At 49.3% G+C, this 25273-nt stretch overlaps 1 protein-coding gene across 2 annotated transcripts in view; it reads right to left on the bottom strand.

The window, feature by feature from the left end:
* Positions 1–25273, bottom strand: part of KDM2B (lysine demethylase 2B) — a 142096-nt gene that overhangs the window by 96433 nt on the left and 20390 nt on the right. For both annotated transcript variants that reach the window (XM_058281345.2, XM_058281346.2), the window contains exons 5-6: positions 1094–1272; positions 700–806 (exon numbers count right to left, since the gene is read on the bottom strand). In XM_058281345.2, coding sequence (XP_058137328.1) covers positions 700–806; positions 1094–1272 — 286 coding nt within the window. The remainder of the gene's footprint in view (positions 1–699; positions 807–1093; positions 1273–25273) is intronic.

Here is a 25273-nt window from a genome sequence, read left to right as displayed (position 1 = left end):
TGGGACGGCCCAAGACCCAAACACAGGGGCCCGAGATGGTGGGAGCGCCCGAGAGGGCTTCCTCGCTGGGAGGGGGCTTGCCCAAGGAGGGGGCTGAACGCAGCAGCCTCGAGCCTTCTCAGTGACCCTGCAGTGGGAAGACAGCCCCTCGCCCTCCCCCTCCCTCTTCAAGGAGCCCCCAAGGGCGTCTGCTGAATAAGAGGCCTCAGGACTCCTTTCAGGAAAGGGGTTCAGGGGACCAAATCACCAAGGACCAAAAGACACCAGAATCCTCCCCAGCCCTCCCCAAAGCAGGGTCCCCTGAAAATGCCCACACCAGGTCATGCTGTCACCCGGACGGAGTAGACAGATGGACAGGCAGACACACTCCCATCTCACCCCCCGCTGGATCCCAGACCCCAGGAAGAGCTGGCGGGGATGGAGATTCCAGCCCCAAAGCAGCAAGCAGAGCTGCTGCCTTCCAGAGAAGCAAGAGGCCAAGCTGCCCGCACCAAGGCCCCTCAGCCCCGGGGTCCCCGGGGTTCCCGGGGTCCTCGCCGCTCTGTGGCCTCAGCCAGGCCCCGCCCAGGAGGGGAGCGGCTCCCAGGCCCCGGCCACGCCTTCTGGGCGTCCAGGACCTCCCTGCCAGCCTCCCCCCACACCCCGGGCTGGGAAAGCCCCGACGCCTCCCTTACTGCACGCCCCCCGCCCCCAGCTTACTTCTTCACTTTGGGGTACTTCATCTCTGCGATGGCGTTCGTGGCCTCCGTCTGCTTATCCTTCAAGTGCTGGGGCCACATGTTGTCCACCCAGTCCACCAGGTCTATCTGAAAGCCAGACTGCCGTCAGAAGTCCCGTCTCCCCCTGCCCGCCGGGCACGAGGCCCCCGCTCGCCCCGGACCTCCGTCAGCCCGCTTCACCGCGTTCAGGCGCCGTCCTCCCACCCCGACCAGCATGCGAACAAAACCCCCTCCCAGCCCTTCCCTGGGGCCAGCCTGGGCCGTGCCCACCCCGGCCGCCCCCTTCGCCAGGCCCCGGGCAGCAGGGGAGGCAGGGGGAAGGAGATGAGGAAGGAGACGAGGCCGAAGGGGTCGGCGCAGGGGCCGGGGCCTACCACGGTCGGACGCTTGACCAAGTGCTCCAGCTTGGTGTGGCTGAACTCGAGGCTGATGACGTTGTACAGCTTGTCCCGCTGGGCCTCGGGCGTCTCATAGTAACGCACGAACTGGGACATGCTCATCTCCGTGCCCTTCTGGGTGTTCACGTCCATCACGTCCACCAGCCGCCGGCTCCCTGCGGGAGGAATCCATACGTTGGGGGCTGCTGCCAGTGTAGGGTTCCAGATCCCACTTGGATGACCCATAAAATCCCCACTCTTCCTCCAGGGCTCTCCATATGCCTCACCCCTTATTCCAGGTCTATCCAATGGCCTCATCTGGTTTGTTTCCCTTCCCGAATCTCTTACCAAGCTTTCCCTCCATCACCACTGCCTCCACCCTAGTACAATCTGCTGTGACTGCTCTCCTAGGTGACCCCAAGAGCTCCCTAAGGGGTCTCCAGGCTGCCCATCGTCAACAATGCTGCCAGGAGGCACTTTCTAAAGACCTGACCATGGATGCTCCTCTCTCTGTATAAGACCTTCCATGGCTCCCTATTGCCTACAAAAGAAGCCCTCAGCAGGGCACCTCAGGCCTTGTTTATTCACAGCACTAGGTGTACTCGTAGTTAGTTATAGGTGTTGAGTCGTCTCCCTCTCTAGTCTGTAAGTCCAGGAAACTTACTTGATCTCTCTGAACCTCTGTGCCATCTTCTGATAGGCTGGTTGAGAGGATTAAATCAGATAATGAAAAAAGTACTTGACCCATTTCTGGCACATAAATGAATGGGTCTCTGCGCTGTCATCCCTCCCCCCACCCCAACCACTAGCTCTATACACAGTTCTAAAAACTGGACCAGAGGCCCGTCTGTCTTGCTCACTCGTCTGTCCCAAGGACCTGGCACAGAGGAGGGGCCCGGTATGCTGAGGGAATAAAGGACTGCTGGATGTTATTCACTTTATGTCCTGTCCAGGCGTGACACAACGTCACGTACAAACGAGGGCTGAACGGAGCATGCTCCCTCCTCGGGGAGCCCAGCCCCTCCTCTCCCCGGAGACCGCCGAGTCCCCCACCATGTCCCACACAGAAGGAGAAGGGCTCTGGCCCGGCAGGCAGGAACCCTGGTGCGAGCCCTGGATCCCCCGCCCACTAACAAGCCCCCAGGGAAACCGGGACCCTTCCAGGGCTCTGCTTCCTCATCTGTCCGATGGGAATAACAATGTCTCCAGAAGTCCAGCCGAGGGGAAAGAACACCCCACGCCACACTTAAGTGCTTCAGGTGGAGAGGAAATGGTCAGAAGGGACAGCCCAATCCCTGGGGATTTCTTAGGAAAGCTGGCGCCTCCTGTTGGGACTCAAAATAAGGACCACGGCTAGAAGAGGCAAACCCCATCTGATAAGGACAGCCCCCACACCCCACTAACTCAGTGACAAAGACGTGGCCCACGGAGACTTGGGGCATGTAAACAAAACCAAACAAACCCAACCAAAAACAAGAGGCAGGTGGTGGCCTCCTCACAGGCGGCCTGAAAGGGTGGTCAAACCAGAGGTCAGCAAACTGCCCGGAGCCAAACCCGCCCATCACCTGTTTTCGTCTAGTCCGGGAGCTAAGAAAGGCTTCCACACATCTTTAAATGATGGGGGGCTGGGGACGGGGGGACGAGTCAAAAGAAGACGATTTCAAGATAGGAAAGTTCCATGACATTCAAACTTTAGAGTCATAACTAAATATTTTTTCTTTCGTGTTTATTTTATCACTACCTTTTTATTAGAACATGTTAGGGTTTGAACTGTGCCCACCAAAAAGACACGTTGAAGTCCTCATCCCCAGTACCTCAGAATGTGACGTTATTTGGAAGTGGGATTGTTAGTGATGGCATTAGGAAAGATCAAGGAGGTCACAGTGGAACAGGGCGGGCCTATCGGTATGACCGGTGTCCTCGGAAGAAGGGGAGAGCTGCACCCAGAGCGGGGAGAAGGCCAGGTGAAGAGGCTGAGATGCCTGTACCAGCCGGGGATGGCCAGGCTCCGTGGCAAACTCCAGGAGCCGCGGGGGCCAAAAGGGGCGCCCCCGAAAGCCTGCGAGGGGGCGGGGCCCTGCTGGCGCCTGGACTTCAGACTTCTGCAGCGAGCACGCCCCTGGCGTCATAAGCAGCCCGACCTGGGGGCTCTGCGCCAGCCGCCGTGGGAAACTCGGAGCCCAGCTTGTTCCTTACAGCCGTTCCAAGGTCGCTCTCATGTAGCGCCAGCAGCGGCCACCAACCCTCACAGCCTGCAGACCCGGCAGCGCGACAAACCCTCGTGGTGCTCGCGAGCCCACGGAGGAGGTCCTCGGGCCCCACTCCCCACTCCACGCAGGACCCGGTCAACATTCGCTGAATAAATGGCCCGAGGAACCCAATAATCAAAGCTACCGTCTTTCAGTTTCAGCGTCTCACTTAATTTTTGCAACAACCCCAGAAACCAGGTGAGGGAGCGGAGGCCCGGCGACTCCGGGAGTGGCTCAAGCCTGCAGAGTGCTCTCTTCTTGCCAATTACAGCCGCCGATTGGTAGGAAATAACAGCACGGGACTACATAGCATAATGTGGTTTAAAGGGAAAGTTTTAAGTTGTGTGTATGGCACTAGAATAAAAATTTTAAAAAAAGAAAAACCAGGACTGTACGATAGTGACCCCTACCATAAACGATGGACTGTAGTTAATAGTACAATTAGGGACGTGGACATGGCTCAACTGATAGAGCGTCCGTCTACCGTATGGAGGGTCCAGGGTTCAAACCCAGGGCCTCCTGACCCGTGTGGAGCTGGCCCACACGCAGTGCTGCCGCACGCAAGGAGTGCCATGCCACGCAGGGGTGCCCCCTCATAGGAGTGCCCCACGCGCAAGAAGTGCACCCTGCAAGGAGAGCCGCCCCGTGTGAAAAAAGCGCAGCCCGCCCAGGACTGGCACCACACACATGGAGAGCTGACGCAGCAAGATGACACAACAAAAAAGAAATGCAGTTTCCCAGTGCCGCCGGATAATGCAAGCGGATGCAGAAGAACACACAGCGAATGGACACAGAGAGAAGACAATGGGGATGACAGGGAGAGAAATAAAAAAAAAATAGTACAATTATAAAAATGTCCTTTCATGAACTGTAGCAAATAGACCACACTAATGTAAAGAGTTAATAATAGGGTGGTATGGGAATTCTGTGTCTTACGCGTGATTTTTCTGTAAGCCTACAACTTCTCTAACAAAAAAATAAACTGCTATTTTGAAAAAAAAAAAAAATTTACCGAGCGGTTCAGCACAGACACTGGGCAAGCGTGTTATGCAGAGCTGATCTGAAGTTAATGATGGGAACAGCACTCTGAGGTGAAACTTCCATTATATCCATCTGACCGATGAGAAACTCAGGTCTGGGGAATAGAGTTGCCTGGTAATGCCCAGGTGGCGAGTGGCAGAGCGGGGATTTGAATCCATCTCGACCGAATGCCAGCGCCAGGTTCTTATCCCCCCAGCCAGTACTGGATCTTTACCATAGGCTGCGAGAGAAACATGACCCCGCCTGCCGTGGCTGGCTCTGTGCCCCACGGATCCAGCTGTGTTTTCCATTGGGAGTGCAGATCCACCAGGGGGCATGGCCGACCTTTGATGGAAATCCTGGCCCAGCCCCTCTGACCCAGCTCCCCTGCGGAAAAGGCTGCACTCCCTTACCTGGGGCTCTGGGGCTCCTGAACAGGTGGGCTCAGCTCAGCTGGCTGCACACCTCCTCTCCTCCCCAAGCCTGCTCAAGGATGCTTGTGCGAAGCCTTCCCTTCGCCCAGCCCTCCAAACTCACTGCTTCTGCCCCAGCCGCAGGGTTTGCTGCGCACGTAAGAGGAAGATAAAGGATCCTAAAATCAGCCCCAGAGGCTTGTGGACTGCAGCACAGCAGGGCTGCATAAGGCAAGGCTGGGGCACAGGCTGGGGCTGTGCGGGTTCAAAGCCCCCCCTGGGCCCCTCGCGGGCCTGTCCTGGGGCCACCCAGTGTCTCAGAGCATCCTGGTCTGTAACCCAGGCATAAAAGCAGGGCCCAGCCCACGAGTCGTCCTGCGGTGTGCATTAGATGATGCACATGCTATTACGGGCAGACTCAGGGACTTGCCGAGTCGGCACAAGGTACGTGTCAGCCTGGCAGCCCGTGGACTGAGCACTAAGAACCTCACGACATGATCAGACTACAATGGGTACAGGCGGGATGAGAAGACAATGTTGTCAGTTGGGTAGTGGTGACGGTTGCACAGCTATGACGACATCACTAAGCCGAACACTTAGTAATGGAGATGTATAATATATGACTTGCGGCTCAACAGAACCATAATCAGGCACGAAATGACCAACAAAATTGGTTTTCTAGAAGCATTTTTTTCCTTTCAAAAAAAGTCTTTCATCAATTTAGAAACCACATATAAAAAAATGTAAGATACTATTGTTAAATCACGTATAATCCTTCACTCTTAACAAAAGCAACAATTCTGTTTCTTCTGATCGTTCTCTCGCTTTCTTTTCCAGATTGTTTTCTTTTTTAAAGATTTATTTTATTTCTTTCTTCCCCCACCCCCTCGTTGTTTGCATTCGTTGTGTCTGTTGTGTGCTGGTCTTCTCTTTCTAGGAGGCACCGGGAAGCTCCCGTGTGGGAGGGAGGTGCTCATTGCCTGAGCCACCTCTGCTCCCTGCTTTGTTTTGTCTCTCATTGTGTTTCCTCGCTGTGTCTCTTGGTTGTGTCATCTCACTGCATCATCTTGTTGCGTCAGCTCGCCACACCAGCCCATCGCATCGGCTGGCTCTCTTGCTCATCTTCTCCAGGAAGCACGGGGGACTGAACCCAGGACCTCCCATATGGTAGGCGGGAGCTCAGTGGCCTGAGCCACATCCACTTCCCCAGATTGTTCTTGATATGAACCTCACCCCTCCTCACAGCTTAAGATCCTGGGGCATGGTCTCTTCCAGAAAGTTCCAAGGAGACTTCATTGACTAGCACAACACCCTTCCCTCTGCCAGCTAGGCAATTGTGCTTAGTTTTGCACAATCTTATCTACTTAGGGGTACAGGTGTATGGGGTAAACTCTGCTGACAGGCAAGGAAATGATCAGCCTAACTCAGGTCCGTAGTGGGTTGTGAGGTGGGCCCCAAAAGCTCCACCCACCAGGAAGCTCTGAACATAACCTTATTTGGAAGCAGGGTCTTTGCAGAGGTAAGGAGGGCAAGGGTCTCCCGATGAGACTGTCCTGGCTGCAGGATGGGGCTAGCTCCAGTGATGGGGGTCCTCATAAGAGAAAGGCTGCAGGAGGGTTCAGGCCAGACGCAGGGGAGGAGGCGCTATGATGAGGAGGCAGAGCTGGGGGTGATGCCACTACAAGCCAAGGATGCCAGGGATGGGCGGCGAGCACTGGAAGCCAGGACAGACCCAGGCCGAGCCTCCCTCAGAGCCCCAGAAGGCACCAACCTGCCAGCACCTTGATCCCGCCTTCTGGCCTCCTCTGGGAGACAACACATTTCCCTGTGGTCATTGTGAGAGAAGCTGCAGGAAAGTACTACGCGGATAGTGGTCCCTCTGGGTTAGGGAGGTCCCAGGAGCATCTAAGGAATTGTGATCCTGGTTTTTTTTTTTAACTTCTATCGTGGTAACCTATATGCAGCATGAAATAGCCCATTTTAGCCATTTTCAAGGGTACAATTCAGTGGTGGTAACGACCCTGACAATGTTGTGCTCCCACCACCACCACCATCCATTAGTGAAACTTTCCCACCACCCCATGTGAAGTTTCTTAACCTGGGCAGTGGGTGTTCATTTTGTTATGTTTCTTTAAATTGTCCTGCATATGTCCAGGTGGAATCTGACCCTCCTCTTGACATAGAGGTGCAATGGACACAACCAATCCAATGTCCACATAGAAGAGGTGGCATTGGATTGGGAAAAGTGGACATAATGGACAAAGGGTATGGGGAAAGGCAGGAAGAGATGAGAGGTGGAGGCGTCTTCGGGACATGGAGCTGCCCTGGATGGTGCTTCAGAGGTAATCACCGGACATTGTAAATCCTCACAGGGCCCACTTGATGGAATAGAGGAGAGTATGGGCCATGATGTGAACCAATGTATATGAGGTGCAGAGGTGCCCAAAGATGTACTTACCAAATCCAATGGATGTGTCATGATGATGGGAACGAGTGTTGTTGGGGGGGGGGAGAGGGGGGGTGGGGGGTGGGGTTGAATGGGACCTCACATATATATTTTTAATGTAATATTATTACAAAGTCAATAAAAAATAAAAAAATTAAAAAAATAAAAAATAAATAAATTGTCCTGCATATGAATTCATTTCTCACACGCACCACACACACAAATGCTTCAAGGGACTCAGAAGTTTCAGGCTGAGGTCTGGATAGAATCAGAACTTTAGGCAATGTCCCCAGTTTCTGCCAACGAGCTAAGACTGCTTCCCTCGAAAGACGGTGTGGGTGAGCGGGAAGACCCATGGGCGGTGCTGGCCTCCAAGAAGGCTCGGCAGGAGGTCCGTCTCCTCCCCTCTGGACCCTGACTGTGCTAATGGGCTGACGGGAGGATGACTTAGTGTAGCACTTTGATATTATTTATGAATTCCAAAAAAGATATTGACTATGTTTGTAGACCGCTCTGCTTCTCTGGGTGTGATACCGTTTGATGGTACCAGATTCAGCAGAGATGCCTTTGATTACATTATGTTAAGACTGTGGCTTTGATTCGACCACGTCATTGGGGCGACTCAGTTTGAGTCCTCACCCCCTTCGCGGGCTATATAAATGGACACTCAATCAAGGAGACGACAGAAGTAGATACACAGGAGAAGATGCACAAAGGAAGAGAGACAGCTCCCCAGACAGGCAGAGGCCCTGGGAAGAGAAGTGAGCCATTTGCCTGATAGCCTATCGCTGACCTTGAGAAGAGAACAGAGCAGCTGAGCCAGAAAGAAATGAGCCCCGGGAAGAGAGAAGCATCCTATTCCAGCCTACGGCTAAGATTGAAAGAAGCTGAGACCACGGAGTCTTAAAAGGGAAAAGGAAAAAAGAAAAAAAAAAAACAGAAGAGGGAAGAGGAAGGCTGAACACTCACAGACATCTCCACCATCTTGCTTCAACACATGGCAATTCAAGGAAGTACCTCTGAGTTGGACTCTTCAGGGCCTTGTAACTGTAAGCTTTTCCCTAAACAAATACCCTTTATAAAAGCCAACAGAGGGAAGTGGACTTGGCTCAACTGATAAGAGCTTCTGCCTACCACATGGGATGTCCAGGGTTCAAACCCAGGGCCTCCTGACCCTTGTGGTGAGCTGGCCCACGCGCAGCGCTGATGCGCACAAGGAGTGCCGTGCCACGTGGGGTGTAGAGGAGCCCCACGAGCAAGGAGTGCACCCTGCAAGGAGAGGTGCCCTGCGTGAAAAAGCACAGCCCGCGCAGGAGTGGTGCCGGACACATAGAGAGCCAACACAGCAAGATGATGCAAGGAAAAGAGACACAGATTCCCGGTGTCGCTGACAAGAATGCAAGCAGACACAGAAGAACACACAGTGAATGGACAGAAAGAGCAGACAATGGCGGGGGCGGGGGGGGGGGGGGGGAAAGGGGAGAGAAATAAATATAAAATAAATCTTAAAAAAAAAAAAAAAAGCCAGCATATTTCTGGTACTTTGCACCAGCGCCCCTTTGGCTGACTAACACACTCGGTCGACCCACATGGCTCCACACACGTTAACTGTCCCTTGCCTCCCCCATGAGGCCTGATACAAGGTGGTCACGGGCAGGCATCTACTATAAAAAGTAGCTTCACCCAGAGAAAAAGGTCGTGCACAGATGACATCACACTGCTGGACCCCACACTGTATTTGTCAACTTGTTTCTTCTCTTTCTGCCGACCTACTGTGGAAGCACCATGAGGGCAGCAGCTTCGGTTTCCCTCATTACTCCATCCCAGGGACCGAGCACCCTGCAGGAGCTCAGGAAATGTATGATGAGTGAATCAATGATGACGGTTGGATGTTGCTCTGGACTGAACTGTGCTCCCCAAAAAGACACAGTCAAGTCCCAAATGCCGGTTCCGTGAATGCTAACATATTTGTAAAGAGGATCTTTGGAGATAATTCGCTAAGAAGATGCCAAACTGGATTAATCTAAAATGCCCGGTGTCTTAGAAGGAGAGGAAATTAGCACGCAGTTAGGAAGATGGAAGGGGACAGAGCTGCACACAGCCGTGCGACGGAGGCAGCGACTTCTGCCACAAGGCAAGGAACAGCAGGACTGCAGGCCAGCCATCTCCGGAGCCCGAGACTTCAGAGGAAGCCCGGCCCGGCTGACACCTTGATATTGGACTTCTGGCCTCCAGACTGAGACAATAAATTTCTGTGATCTAAGCCACCTAGTGTGTGGTACTTTTTTATAGCAGCCCTGACAAATGTATCCTATGATTCCACATATAAATGGCAGCTGAATGCAAGAAAGGACCCGGGCTCTTGCCTGGGTGGGTATGTGGGACCATCGCCACAACGGGGAGGAGGATGGTCCCCGATGTGGGAAAACGTCACCCTCCTGAGCCATCGGGAGCCAGCTCTGGGACCACTGTCACTGCACACGGAAGGACGGTCAGTACAGTGTGGGGAAGCCGGACTACATTTCTAGCACTAACCAGAACTCCCAGGCCCCGCACGGTGGTCTCTGGGGTACCCCAGGCACCCCCACATCCCTCTGATTCTTTGCAGATTCCCAGAACCCATGGGGCCTGACTGGAGGCAGAGGCAGGGCCCACCTGACCGCACCTCAGGCAGCCCCACCTTCAGATAAAAGGGAAGGCAGGCCTTGGCGCCGGCTGCGCAGCTTCAGGCAGGCGCCTACCTTCCTGTGACCAGAGCAGAGCCAGGAGGAGCAGCTGGGGCCCGTGGGGGCTGCAGGGAGGCAGGTGAGATTATTGGGAGCCGAGGGTAGGGACACTCGGTTCTAAGAATAGCTTCCTTGGCCTGCTGGGGGCTCCATCCTGCTCCCCAGGTATCCTGGAAGCTCCAGTCCCTGGGGGGCTCAGAGTGGAAGCTGGTGGGAGGAGGAAGGGGAGTCAGCTCCACTCCCTGCTTGGGCTCTACAGACAACCAGGGAAAGTCCCCAAAAAAGTCACTGCTGCTGGGTCCAGGCCCCCAGGTGGCAGCAGGAATTACAGAAACGAAAGCATGGTTCCAAGGGAGGCAGTGATCATTAGCTTTGGAGATAAGGGCCAGGTCTGAACCAAACAGCAGAGGGGGGAAAGTTTCTTTCCATAGATATATCCCAGCCAATAAATGACAAAACAATGCTAGAATTAAACCGCCATTTTGCAGGTCCTAATGAACTGAAGGACTTAGGCACTGAGCATCAACGGCTGCTAACATCACAGAAAGAGAGAGAGGCCAAATCTAAATCTGATCAAGAGTCCAGTTCCAACTACCAATTTACAGTAAATAGAGAAGACAGAGGAACTGAAGTAATCCAAGGAAATGCCGTTGGCAATATCCAATCAGTGAAGTGGCTTTGACTCAACCGATAGAGCATCCACCTACCACATGGGAGGTCCAGGGTTCAAACCCAGGGCCTCCTGACCCATGTGGTGAGCTGGGTGCTGATGCGCACAAGAAGTGCCATGCCACGCAGGAGTGTCCCCTGCCTAGGGGAGCCCCACACACAAGGAGTGTGCCCCATCAGGAGAGCCACACCGTGCAAAAAAAGGGCAACCTGCCCAGGAGTGGCGCCAAACACACAGAGAGCTGATGTAAAAAGATGATACAACAACAACAACAAAAAGAGACACAGGGCGGCAGACTTGGCCCAGTGGTTAGGGCGTCCATCTACCACAGGGGAGGTCCACAGTTCAAACCCAGGGCCTCCTTGACCCATGTGGAGCTGGCCCATGTGCAGTGCTGCTGCGCTCAAGGAGTGCCGTGCCACGCAGGGGTGTCCCCCAAGTAGGGGAGCTTGATGCGCAAGGAGTGCACCCCGTAAGGAGAGCTGCCCAGCGTGAAAGAAAGTGCAGCCTGCCCAGGAATGGTGCCGCACACACAAGAGCTGACACAACAAGATAATGCAACAAAAAGAAACACAGATTTCCGTGCCACTGACAACAGAAGCGGACAAAGAAGACGAAGCAAATAGACAGAGAGAACAGACAACCGGGGTGGGGGGAGGAGGGGAGAGAAATAAAATAAATAAATAAATCTTGAAAAAAAAAAAAAGACAGATTCCCAATGCCGCTTGCAAGAATACAAGCGGACACAGAAGAACACACAGTGAATGGGCACAGAGAGCAGACAACTGGGGCGGGGAAGGGAAGAGAAATAATAAATAAATAAATCTTAAAAAAAAAAAATCCAATTACAAGTCAAACAACTCAACCTCCCTCTCTACTACCTGGTACCTAGGACTGTTGAGGACACAGAGGGGAGTGGAAGTATTTCCTACCCGGCAAAAAACTACAAGCCATACTAAGGACATGGAAGAAATAGCCCAAGAAAAGGAATGTATCAAAGCCCCAGATAAGACGCAGGATTTGAGACAACTGATCAACAAGATGCATGCACATATCCAAAATCAAATTAATGAGTTGAAAGACAATATGGCTAAAGAGATAAAGGACACAAAGAAGACACCATGCAAATTTGAAAACCTGAAAAGTAACAGAGCTCATGGAAAGGAAAGACATGATAGGTGAGATCAAAACCAAATTAGGAGGGAAACGGACTTGGCCCAGTGGATAGGGCATCTGCCTACCACATGGGAGGTTCGCGGTTCGAACCCTGGGCCTCCTTGACCCGTGTGGAGCTGGCCCACGCGCAGTGCTGATGTGCGCAAGGAGTGCCCTGCCACGCACGGGTGTCCCCCGCATAGGGAAGCCCCATGCACAAGGAGTGAGCCCCGTAAGGAGAGCCGCCCAGCGTGAAATAAAGTGCAGCCTGCCCAGGAATGGCGCCGCACACACGGAGAGCTGACACAACAAGATGACGCAACAAAAAGAAACACAGATTCCTGTGCCACTGACAACAACAGAAGCGGACAAAGAACACGCAGCAAATAGACACAGAGAACAGACAACTGGGGCGGGGAGGGAGAAATAAATAAAATAAGTCTTTAAAAAAAAACAAATTAGGGAAGCAGATGTGGCTTAGGCAACTGGGTTCCCGCCTACCACATGGTTCAGTTCCTGGTGCCTCCTAAAGAAGACAGCAAGCTGGCAAGATGAGCAGGTACAGCAAGCTGGCACAAGATGATGCAACCACTGGAAAGGAAAAATTCTGAGAGCACCAAGGGAGAAGCAAACCATTATATACAAGAGATGCCCAGTAAGACTTAGTGTGGATTTCTCATCAGAAACCACAGAGGCAAGAAGACAGAGGTATGGTACAATAAGGATGCTTAAAGAGAAAAACTCCAGCTGAGAATTCTTTATCCAGCAAAATTGTCCCTCCAATATGAAGGTGAGTTTAAAACATTCACAGACAAAGAGAGTTCATAAAAAATAATCCACCTTTACAGAACAGACATCTGCACACGAATGTTCATAGCAGTTATTCACGTTTGCCAAAAGATGGAAACAACCCAGGTGTCCACCAACTGAATGGATAAACAAACTGTGGTGTATACACATGATGGAATATTATGCAGCTGTGAGAAGAAATGAAGTAATAAAGCACTTGACAACATGGATGAACCTGGAGGACATTATATTGAGCAAAGCAAGCCAGACACAAGAGGACAAATACTCGTACGATTGCACTACTATGAACTAAATGTACTGTGTCATCTCATGGAATTAATAACTTGAATATATGGGCCACCAGAAAATAGGGTGAGGTTAGAGAATGGAAAGCCAGCATGGAATAGCCAGAAATAGCAGCTATGTAAAACAGGGGAAACAGAGAGAGATCGAGAGGTGAAGAAATTTTCTTGTTTGTTTCCCTGTTTGTCTGGTTTTTGTTTATTATATTACTGTTGAAATAATGAAAATGTGCTAATAATGACTGAAGTGATGAATGCACAACTATGTGATTATACCAAATTCCACTGACTGTATACTTTGGATGAATTGTATGCTTTATTAATTTGTATCAATAAAATTGATTTATTAGGGAAAAAAAAAGGCACACCAGCCAGTTGCAATGGATGGACCTTATTTATATTCTGATTCATAAAACTGTCAAAAAGAATATAAGAATAGGTAAAGTTTACAATCTATATAAGACAACTGGAAGTTTGAAAAATGAGTTTGGATATTTGGTGGTATTAAGGAATTAATGTGTTTTTTTTCCTTAATTAGATATGATGATAGTATTGTGATTATGTTTTTAAAAATTCCTTATCTTTTTAGAACAATGTATTAAAAAAGTCATGGGTGAAATGGTAAGATGTCTGGATATGCTTCAAAATATTGCAGGAGGTGGTAAGAGATAGGGCATGGATGGGACAGGGTTGACCATGGCATGGGGCTGGGTGATGGGAAAACGAAGCTCACTATACTTTCTGTGTGCTTTTATTACTATAGAAAATGCTCTACAATAAAAACTTTTAAAAAATTAAAAATCCCAGCTGTTATTTCCTGGTGCCACAGCTTCAGGAAACACAACTTTTCTAGACTTGGAGGGTCTTCATTTGTAAAATGAGACTTTTGGGGAAACAGCTGTGGCTCAATCACTTGGGCTCTGGTCTACCGTATGGGAGGCCTTAGGTTTGTGTCCCGGGGCCTCCTTGTGAAGGCAGGCTCACCTGCATGCTGCAGAGAGCCACTGGCCCGCAAGCACTGTGGAGTGCCCAGCCCATGAGCACCGCAGAGAGCCAACTCAACACGGTGACACAACAAAAAAGGAGACAAGCAAAAACACAGAAGAGCATGCAGCAAACGGACACAAAGAGCAGACAGCAAGCAAGCAGCAAGGGGAGGCGGGAATCAATCAATAAAAATAAATACAGACACAGAAGAACGCACAGCGAATGGACACAGAAAGCAGACAGCAAGCAAAAAGCTGCGGGGAGGGGGGAATAAAAAAAAAGAGAGAGACTATTGGTGAGGAGTAGTTGGCCTATAGATGGTAAGAGCCTAACACCAAAAGGACAAATACTGTATCATCCCCAATCATTAGAATATGAAATTCATAGTCAGAAACTAGAATGCAGGTTACCAGGGCCAGGAGTATTTCTGTCTGGGGGTCCTGGAGAAGATTTTGTAATGGATGGTGGTCACGGTAGCACAACATTGTGAATGTAATAAACACCACTGAAATGTATCCTGGAAAGCAATTCAAATGGGAAATTTTATGTTTCATATATGGAACCACAATAAGTAAAAAAAAAAAAAACCCAGAGAGAAACACAAACAAAAACAGAGCTGTACAACACAGAGTGAATGCTAATGTAAACTGTGGATTGTGGTTAGTAATATAGTTATAACAGCATTTTAAGAAAGGTACCAACTAATGCAAAATGCTAAAAATGAGAAAAACTCTGTCTGGGGAGTATGTGGGAACTCTACTTTCTGCATGGTTTTCTGTAAATCTGCTGCTCTAAAAAATAAGTAAATGAATGAAGGAAAGGAGTTTGTTTTAGAATGAGAGCCTAACATGGAGTCTGGTACATGGTGGGGTCTGTAACGCACTTCACCTCTAAGCCACTGAGCAGGCCTGGGGAAAGAACCCTGAGGTTCTAAATATTCTGAATACAAGGTGAGGAATGGTCCCAATCAGACCAAAAGGGAAAAGGAGCTCCTTCTCCCTCAGGAAGCCAAAATCGAACCCTGAGCCACCATACCCCCACTGGAGACAAAGGGCACCCTTACTCTTCCTTGAAGACCAGGCTGGGGCCGCACCTGCAGAATCACGGTGAGTGCCTCAGATGCCCGGGACGGGGCCAAGAGCCCCGCACTGAGTTCTGGTGCCAGCAAGACGGACCAGCTGCATCCTCGGACAAGTCACCGAGCCTGCTAGAGGTCTGCGTCAACAAGAAAGGGCTGGCCTCTAAACTTGTTTTTCTTTACCACAGAACTCTTTCTACAAACAGAAGCTTTGACAGGAGCCACATACATAAATAAAACAAGCAGCCCAAGCTGAAGACAGCCAGGTCCAGAATTCACAACTGGATTCCAGGGAGTTCCCTCAGAAAGCCACCGGGTTAGGTCATTGTCAAGCCCTGTTCTAGGGCCAACACACTGGTTTTTCGTCTAATTCCTACACACTCAGATCATTCCCCTTATATGTGAGCAGAAGGGCTTGGGGGGAGGGGGCAAGAGACTGAGAAGCTCGCCCGAGGGGTCACTGGGGACATTTGGGGCCTGCCCGTCCCTTTCAGCCTGAGCTCAGAGATTAAGAATTAGCGCTCCATCTTCTCAGGTTTCCAGGCTGATCCGCTACTGCTGGCAAAAGCCAGCTGGGCACAGTGCTGGCTTTGGAGCAGGGAGCTCAGCACAGGAGGAGGGGGCAAGTGCCCCAAAGGGACAGAATAAGCTGCCCTTGGGAACCTGTGAGGGACCCGCAGTGCTGGACTCCAGGTCCCTGCAGTCAATGAGTTATGGGAGAAATTTTCCACGTCAGAGAGTGGCTTGGCATTCCCAGGTAGGCCAGGGGCCCACGCTCGGCTCAGCCAGCCTCTCCCTCTCCGTCTCCTTACCATAACCTGTCCGCAGCCCAGTCTCCCTGATTCAGTGGCTCAGAGGCTGCGCACACAGCAGACAAATTCCAGTTGCAGAAATTAATCTGTGGCCCTCGCTTTGAAGGCTCCATCAGTCAGCTCTGAGAGCTGTGGTCTCCAAAGGAGACCCCTGGAAGGCCACCCAGGCGCTGGCCCCACTCCCCTGAGCCCCGCACAGCCAAGGCCTGGAACGCTGCCAACATCTGCAGGTGCTAGACTGGCTTGTGGCTCTGCTGCCTGGGCCAATCTCCCCGTCCACCTCGCAGGGACAGGGAGAATTAGCAAGCCCACCGGCCACAGGTTCAACCTCACAGCAAGGCCTTGGGTATGTTCCTCCACCTCTCTGGGCCTCAGTTTCCTCATCTGTAAAGTGGAGCTAATAAAATCTACCCCATGGACGCGGCACAATCATTAAAAGCAGGGATCCTTTTGAGGACACTGTCCCCACCTGACAATGTGCAAAGCTGTAGGAAAGGAGGAGCCCGTGTCTGGGGGCTGCTTCCCAGGTCCGGCACCAAGTCACTGGGCAACTCGAGAAAGTCTCTCGCCAGATCGAAGCCCCAGTTTCCTTGCTGTGAAGTAAGAGGATGGAGAAGTTCCCCCAGTTTTCCCTAGCCCCTCCTATCTTTGGGGTCTTTACCCTTGGTGCCCTGCCCCTTTTAATTATCCCCAAGGCAGATTCAGTGCCAGAGTGGCAGGCTGGCTGTCGCCTGTGTCCTGGCCTCAAGACTCCAATCCTCATAGGGTCGGGGATGGACACAGAAGGCACAAACTCAGATTAACATTTCTGAACGAAACCCCATCAGGCAAGAAAACCAGAAAAGACATCCAAGCTAACCACGACAACAACAACGAAGTCTGTTTTTTCAGGATACTGAGTTAGCTGCAGTATTGTCCAGAAGTGAAGAGAATGATCTCTAGGTCAGACTTGGGTACACCTCCTTCAGCTCCTTAACCTTGGACAAGTCCTCTGAGCCTCAGCTTCAACGTCAATAAAATGGGCAGAGTGATCAGTAGGGTTTTATGCAGCTCTGACAAAATAATAGCAGAGAGGTCCCTGACGCCTGACAAAATCTCAGTCAATCGTAGCTGATGCTATCAGTCACGTTCCAAAGGAGCTACCCCACTGGGGAATGATTTGCTTTAGGAAAAGAATGCGCAAAAGCAAGCACAGTTTCCCTAGGCCTCCAGCACAACCGAGATTTTGATTTCAGAGCTCTTCCCGGAGAGGGAAGTCAGATCGATTGGGAAGACAGGTGTTCAGCTTGAAGAGAAAACATACCTGAGAATGGGATGCAGCCCCCCACGAGCCCTCCTCCGGGGGCGTGATCCTCAGCTCCCGACACCCCGTGCCTTCCCCCCCCTTCCTCCCCACCCGGTGGACGCCTGCCCAGCCTGCCGTCCAACCCTGACTTCTCTTCTGAGCTCAAATTCAACGTGGCCAGAATCCAGCTCATCTACCCACACACACCGGCCTGCCTTTCTTCTGGGGTCTGTTAGAAGCATCATCTTCTCCCAGGTGCTGAGATCCGCACCCACGCATGAACTCGACTCTCTGATGGGCCATCTCACTGCCTGGGCAACTCCTTTCTCCTCAGGTCTCAGTTTTTCCCATCTGTGAAATGGGAATGCAGGACAAGAACTCTTAAGAGCTCATCCAGGGTTTAAAGAACAAAATGTCTATGATTCCAAACCAGTTTTAAAAAGGGCCAAGGGGTTCCTAAAAAAGTTAAACACAGAACTACCATATTGGGGAAGCGGATGTGGCTCAAGCAGTTGAGCCCACCACATGGGAGGTCCCGGGTGTGGTTCCCAGTGTCTCCTAAAGAAGATGCACAAGACATTGAGCTGACAAGACAGGCTGGCACAGCGAGCTGACGCAACTAGGCAACACAACTAGGCGATACAACTAGATGATGCACCTAGACTATGCACCTAGATGACACAACAAGCAGGGAGCAGATGTGGCTCAAGCAATTGGGTGCCTCCCTCTCACATGGGAGGTCCTGGATTCAGTTCCTGTTGCCTCCTAAAAGACAACAAGCAGACACACAGAGCACACATTGAACAGAGAGCAGACAGCAAGCACAAACAAGCAGGTAAAATAAATAAATAAGTAAAGAAAGAAAGAAACTGCCTTGTGACCAAGCAATTCAACCCCTAAGTATATACCAAAAAAAAAAAAAAAAATTGGGCTCAACCAATTGGGCTCCCATCTACCATATAGGAGGTCCAGAGTTTGATGCCCAGGGCCTCCTGGTGAAGGCAAACTGGCCCACGCAGAGTGCCGGCCCACATGGGAATGCAGCCCTGGGCAAGAGTGCCCCCTGTGTGGGAATACCGCCCTGTGCAGGAAAGCCGCCCCGTGCAGGAGTACCAGCCGATGCAAAGAGCTAGCACAGAAAGATGACAAAACAAGAGACACAGAGGAGAGAAAATAAGAAGACATAGCAGAACCAAGAGATGAGGTGGTGCAAGGGATTAACTGCTGTGTCCCACTCCAGAAGGTCCCAGGATCTGTTCCCAGAACCACCTAATGAGAATACAAGCAGACACAGAAGAACATATAGTGAATGGACACAGAGAGCAGACAACAGGGGCGGGGGGAGAAATAAATAAAAAAATAAAAATAAATCCTTAAAAAAAAATTTTAAACAGGGACTCAAGCAAATACTTGTACCCTAATGTTCATAGTACCATTATTCACAAATTGCCAAAAGGTGGAAGCAACCCAAATATCCAGAGATGGAGAAATGGATAAACAAAATGTGGCATAAACATGTAATTGAATACTATTCAGCCATAAAAAGGAATGAAGTACATGATAATAAAATTTTAGTAATGGAAGGTGGTGATGGTAGTATCACATTTAAAACTAATTAATGCCACTGAATTATACAGTTAAAATGGTTAAAATGGCACATTTTGTTATATATGTCACCACCACAAAAAAGGACTTCTATACTGATACATACAAATCTTAAAAACATGCTGGGAAGCGGATGTGGCTCAAGTGATAGAGCTTCCGCCTACCATATGGGAGGACCTGGGTTCAATCTCTGGGGCTTCCTGGTGAAAAAGAAGAAGAGAAAACGTGCCCCCCCCGCAACAAGCCCACGCCCACGCCAGTGCCTGCGTGGTGAGCCAGTGCTGCATAAGTACCCCCGTGAGTACCCATGTGTGAGCCCATGTCCCGTGCAAGTGAGTCACACAAGACGATGACACATCAAAAGAGAAACAAGGGGAGAGTCAAGGTGAAGCACAGCAGAAACCAGGAACTGAGGTGGCGCAATTGACAGGGAACCTCTCTCCCTATCAGAGGTCTCCAGGATGGAATCCCAGTGAATCCTAGAGGAGAGAAAATGAGAAGACAACACAGACAGCAAAAACAGCAGGGTGGGAGGAGGGGGAATAAATAATTATATTTTTTTAAAAACATGCTAACAAAAGAAGCCAGACAGGAAAGGTCACAAATTGTATGGTCCCATTTATATGAAAAACCTGGAATAGGCGAATCTATAGAGATAGAGAGAAAGCAGCTCAGTGGTTGCCAGGGGCTGGGGGAGGTGAGGGAAAGGATAAGGGCTGAGAATGGGTTCGGGATTTCCTTTGGGGATGGTAAAAATGTCTCCAAACTAGACAGAAGTGATGGTTGCAAAACATCATTTTACGTTCTGTGAATTTTACCTCAATTAAAAAAAAAAAAACAGAAAGAAAAGATGCGAGGACAACTCAGTCCTTTCTGATTTCCAAGGAATGAAAATGGACCCTTTCCTCACAGCATGGCCTGTGGAGGGCAGGGCCCCAGCCTGTGAATCTCTGACTCAGTAAATCTGTAACAGAATGGGTGGAGGAGGAGAAAGTGGTCGGCCAAGGCAAGGGCTCTGTACACGCTGAGAGTGGGCTCGATCCTGGCTCCACCTATACCCACTGCCTCGGTCTCCCTAAGCCCTGATCCCCTTCCTGAAAAATGGATGATAACAACTAATTCCTATGGTTACTTGTGAGGACAAAATGAGGTCATACAGTGAACTCCCCAGGAAAATTAGGTAATTAGTACTCTATTTGAATAGACAGTTGAAGATTATTTTATGAATCCCAAAAAGAAAAAGATTATGTTTGTAAACTAATCCATCCCTCTGGGTTTGATACCCTTTGACTGCATTAAATTCAGCTGAGGTATCTTTGATTCGATTACCTGTTAAGATTAGGGCTTTTGATTGGACTATGTCAGGCGGCAGAGACCCCCTTATTGGGTCTGATATAAATGGACATTCACTCAGATGGACACAGGAAGAGACACCTCTGTCATTTCCGATGTGTGAAAGAAAGGAGAAGGCTCAAACAGCTGGGGGTGGGGAATGAGCCATTTTGCCTGATGGCTTACAGCTGAAATTGGGAAGAGAGTAGAACGGCCAAAACTGATACAGAAGGCCTGGAAAGAAACAAACCCTATGCCAGGAGAGAGAGGAAGTCCTAGTAGACAACCCCTATGCCAGTGTGCTCTGAAATCGGAAAGAAAGCAGAGCAGCTGAGCCTGAGAGAGGAAGCCCAGAGGGGAGGGCTGAACCTTGCAGAGTTAGCGGCCATCTTGCTTTACCACATGGCAACACACCAGGATTGACAGTGGCTGATATTGGTGAGAAAGCACCTTTGCTGATGCCTTGATTTGGCCTTGGAACTGGAAGATTTTATCCCCGAATAAATCCCCATTTTAAAAGCCAAAAGCAGGAAGTGGATTTAGCTCAATGGATAGAGCATCCGCCTACCACATGGGAGGTCCAAGGTTCAAACTCAGGGCCTCCTGACCCATGTGATGAGCTGGCCCACGCGCAGTGCTGATGCGCACAAGGAGTGCCATGCCACACAGGGTGTCCCCCGCGTAGGTGAGCCCCACGCGCAAGGAGTGCACCCTGTAAGGGGAGCCGGCCATCGTGAAAAAAGTCCAGCCTGCCCAGGATGGTGCCACACACATGGAGAGCTGACGCAGCAAGATGACACAACAAAAAAAGACACAGTTTCCCAGTGCCGCTGACAAGAATACAAACAAACACAGAAGAACACTCAGCAAATGGACACACAGAGCAGACAACTGAGGCGGGGGGCCGAGAAGGGGAGAGAAATAAATAAATTTAAAAATTAAAAATTAATTAAATAAATAAATAAAAGCCAAAAGCTTTCTGGGGGGAGTAGATGTGACTCAAGTGGTTGAGCACCTCCTTCCCACATGGGAGGTCCTGAGTTTAGTCCCCAGTGCCTCCTAAAAACAAAAATAAACAATAACAGACAAACAAATGAGAAAAACAACTCAGGGAAGCCAATGTGGCTCAGTGGTTGACAGCTGGCTTCTCACATATGAGATCCTGGGTTCAATCCCTGGCTCTGATACCTCAAAAAAAGACAAAAGCTTTCTGGTAGTTTGCATCGGCGTCCCTTTCTTGGACTAATACAGATGCATAAGTGAACATTAAATAAAGTGATTTTTCATGAACAGATTTTTCAAGAAAAGAACCCAAAGAAAATATTACCTGGCTTAGGTACTCTCATTAGAAAGAAATGCAATAAGGAGATAATATGCAAAACTGGAAAATAAAATGGTGCAGCCATTGTGGAAAACTGTACTTCCTCAGAAAGTTAAGCATAGAATTACCATGTGACCTGACATTCCCACTTCTAGGTCCACACCCAAAACACAAGAAATCACGGACCTGGACAGAAATCTGTACATCAGTGTTCTTAGCAGCATAATGCACAATGGCCAAAAGGTGGAAACCATTCAAATGTCCATCAACAAAATGTGAACTGTCCATGCAATGAAATATTACTCAGTCATAAAAAAGAATGAATTGCAGGTACATGCCACAACATGGATGAACCTTGAAAGCATACTGAGTGAAGTAAGCCAGACACAGAAGGGCAAATACTGTATGATTCCACGTATGTAAAACACCTAAAATATAGAGAGACAGAAAGTAGATTGGATGTCACCAGGGGCCAGGAGCAGGGGAGAATGAGCAGTTACTGTTTAATGGATTCAGAGTTTCCTTTTTGAGGTCATGAAAAAGTTTTGGTAATGAATGGTGGTGATGGTTACACAACATCGTAAATGTAATTAATGCCATGTACACATAAATGGCTAAAATGGCAAACTTTATGTTATATATATGTTACAACAATAAAAAAAATTATACACACAATTGGAATACTATTCGGCCATAGAAAGGAATGAAGTTCTGATATGTGTTACAATATGAACCTTGAAGACAGCAAGTTGAGTGAAGTAAGCCAGACACAAAAGGACATATATTGTACGGTTCCACTTACATGAAATAAGTAGAATATGCAATTCATAGAGACAGAAAATAGATTAGCAGTTACCAGGGGCTAGGGGCAGGGGTAATGGGGAGTTACTGCTTAATGGGGCCACAGTTTCTGTTTTGCATAATAAAAAAGTATTGGTAATGGGTGGTAGTAATGATAACACATTATTGTGAATATACTTAATATCACTGAATTGAGCATATTAAAGAGGTTACAATGGGAAATGTTGTGTTGTAAATGTCACAGTAAAAATTTAAAAATAAATAAATTTCCAAAAAATGTGCTTTGGTGTGTGTGTAGAAAAATAAATCAAACGTGGGAAAATGTTAAGAACTAGTGAATCCTCTCCTCTTGGCAAGCTCGGCCCAGGTGGCTGCCAGGGACCTGACTGGCGCAGGAAAAGGAAAGCCAGAAGGGGCGAGCCAAGTTCAGTTCACCACGGGGCTGTTTGGGAAAACCAGCAGAAGTTAGCAAAGGATCAGAGGAAGATTTGACACACACAGTGAAGGCCCTACGAAGATAGAGCAGAGACAAAATCAGAACAGGTTAGCTTTGAAGACGAGCCATGCAGTCACAACCCAAGGAATGTCTGCAGCCACCAGATGCCGGAAGAAGCAAGAGCCCTTGAAGGAAGCATGGCCCTTTTGACACCTTGGTTTCAGCCCAGTGATACTGATTTTGGATTTCTGACCTCCAGAACTGTTACAGAATAAATTTCTGTTGTTTTAAGTAAGGGGGAAAAAAAAACAAGAAGTGAACCTAGGAAAAGTATATTTGGAATTTTTCTGTAGGTTTGAAATTTTTCAAAATCAAAAGTTCGGGGAAAAGGCAGCAGACTTGGCCCAGTGGTTAGGGCATCCGTCTACCACATGGGAGGTCCGCGGTTCAAACCCCGGGCCTCCTTGACCCGTGTGGAGCTGGCCCATGCGCAGTGCTGATGTGCGCAAGGAGTGCCCTGCCACGCAGGGGTGTCCCCGCGTAGGGGAGCCCCACGCGCAAGGAGTGCGCCCCATAAGAGAGCGGCCCAGAGCAAAAGAAAGTGCAGCCTGCCTAAGAATGGCGCCACCCACACGGAGAAATGACACAAGATGACGCAACAAAAAGAAACACAGATTCCCGTGCCGCTGACAACAACAGAAACAGACAGGGAAACGGACTTTGGCCCAGTGGTTAGGGCGTCCGTCTACCATATGGGAGGTCCGCGGTTCAAACCCCGGGCCTCCTTGACCCGTGTGGAGCTGGCCGTGCGCAGTGCTGATGCGCACAAGGAGTGCCGTGCCACGCAAGGGTGTCCCCCGCGTGGGGGAGCCCCACGCGCAAGGAGTGCGCCCATGAGGAAAAGCCGCCCAGCGTGAAAAGAAAGAGCAGCCTGCCGAGGAATGGCGCCGCCCACACTTCCCGTGCCGCTGACGACAACAGAAGCGGACAAAGAAATAAGACGCAGCAAATAGACACCAAGAACAGACAACCAGGGGAGGGGGGGAAATTAAATAAATAAATAAATCTTAAAAAAAAAAAAAAAAAAAGAAACAGACAAAGAAGATGCAGCAAATAGAAACAGAGAACAGACAACCGGGGTGGGCGGGAAGGGAAGAGAAATAAATAAATAGATAGATAGATAGATAGATAGATAGATAGATAGATAGATAGATAGATAGACAGATAAATAAATAAATTAAATCTGTTTTAAAAAGTTCAGGGGAAAAATAACACTTTTCCTTCCTGCTTTACAGATTTTGTACTATCAAAAGGAATAAAGACAGTGAAAGAGCTTTTAAAAGTATACTCTGGTTGACAAGTCCAACATCCCTTCATAACAAAAGTAGGAGTAAAAGGGAACTTTCTCAACACGATAAAGGGCATTTATGAGACACCCACACCAACTATCACACTCCATGGTGAAAGACCAAAAGCTTTCCCCCTAAGGTCAGGAAGATGACAAGGATGCCACTGTCACCACTGTTACCCAACATTGTACTAGAAGGAAGGGGACTTGGCCTAGTGGTTAGGGCATCCGCCTACCACATGGGAGGTCCACGGTTCAAACCCGGGGCCTCCTTGACCCATGTGGAGCTGGCCCATGAGCAGTGCTGATGCATGCAAGGAGTGCCCGGCAATGCAGGGGTGTCCCCCACGTAATGGAGCCCGATGTGCAAGGAGTGCGCCCCATAGGGAGAGCCGCCCAGCGCAAAAGAAGGTGCAGCCTGCCCAAGAATGGTGCAGCACACACGGAGAGCTGACACAACAAGATGGTGCAACAAAAAGAAACACAGATTCTCGGTGCTGCTGCTAAGGATAGAAGCGGTCACAGAAGAACACACAGCAAATGGACAGAGAGCAGACAACTGGGGCGGGGGGGGGGAGGGGAGAGAAATAAATAAATAAATAAATCTTTAAAAAACAAACAAACATTGTACTGGAAGTTCTAGCCAAAGCAATTAGGCAAGAAAAAGAAATAAAAGGTATTCAAACCGGAAAGGAAGAAATTATCTCTTTTTTCAGATGACAAGATTATATATACAGAAAAATCCAAAAGAATCTACAAGGTACTAAAACTAAATGAATTCAGCAAAGTAGCAGCATACAAAGATAAACGTGCAAAAGTAAGCTGGATGTCTGTATGCCAGGAGTGAACATTTTGAGAAAGAAATTAAGACAACAATTCCATTTACAATAGCATCTGAAAGAGAAAACTACCTAGGAAGAAATTTAACCAAGGGAAGAAAGACTTGGACATTGATAACTACAAAACATTGATTAAAGAAGTTAAATCCCTGGCACCGAGGGATCACTACCACATACCAGCTGAAGAAGCAACTAGAAAATGACCTTGAATTAAAGATTCAATGCAGAACAGCAGAATATACTTGTCTACATATAATAACATGACTTCGGGAAGCGGTTTGACCTAATGTAAGGGGGAAATGGAAAGGAGAAATGAGATTATAAGGCTGTGAGTCTCTAAAAAAGAGTCTGGAGGTTGTCAGAAGGAATACCCCTATGTACAACTGAACAGAGTCTAAGAGACAGATAAGGTAGATACAACCCCAGGTATTGGTTCTTTTGAGGGATAAAGAGACCCACGGGTTCTATGGTCATGGCAGAAGGGGTTCACTGCCATGACAGATGGCCCTTCTTTGGAGCTGGTGTTTCTGCGTGATGGAAATGGACTCAGAGGGGATCTCTTT

Source organism: Dasypus novemcinctus, chromosome 19 (genome assembly GCF_030445035.2).
Source record: "Dasypus novemcinctus isolate mDasNov1 chromosome 19, mDasNov1.1.hap2, whole genome shotgun sequence".
Taxonomy (NCBI): domain Eukaryota; kingdom Metazoa; phylum Chordata; class Mammalia; order Cingulata; family Dasypodidae; genus Dasypus; species Dasypus novemcinctus.
Note: the sequence above shows the minus strand (reverse complement) of the source record. Positions and strands in the feature narration are given on the sequence as shown.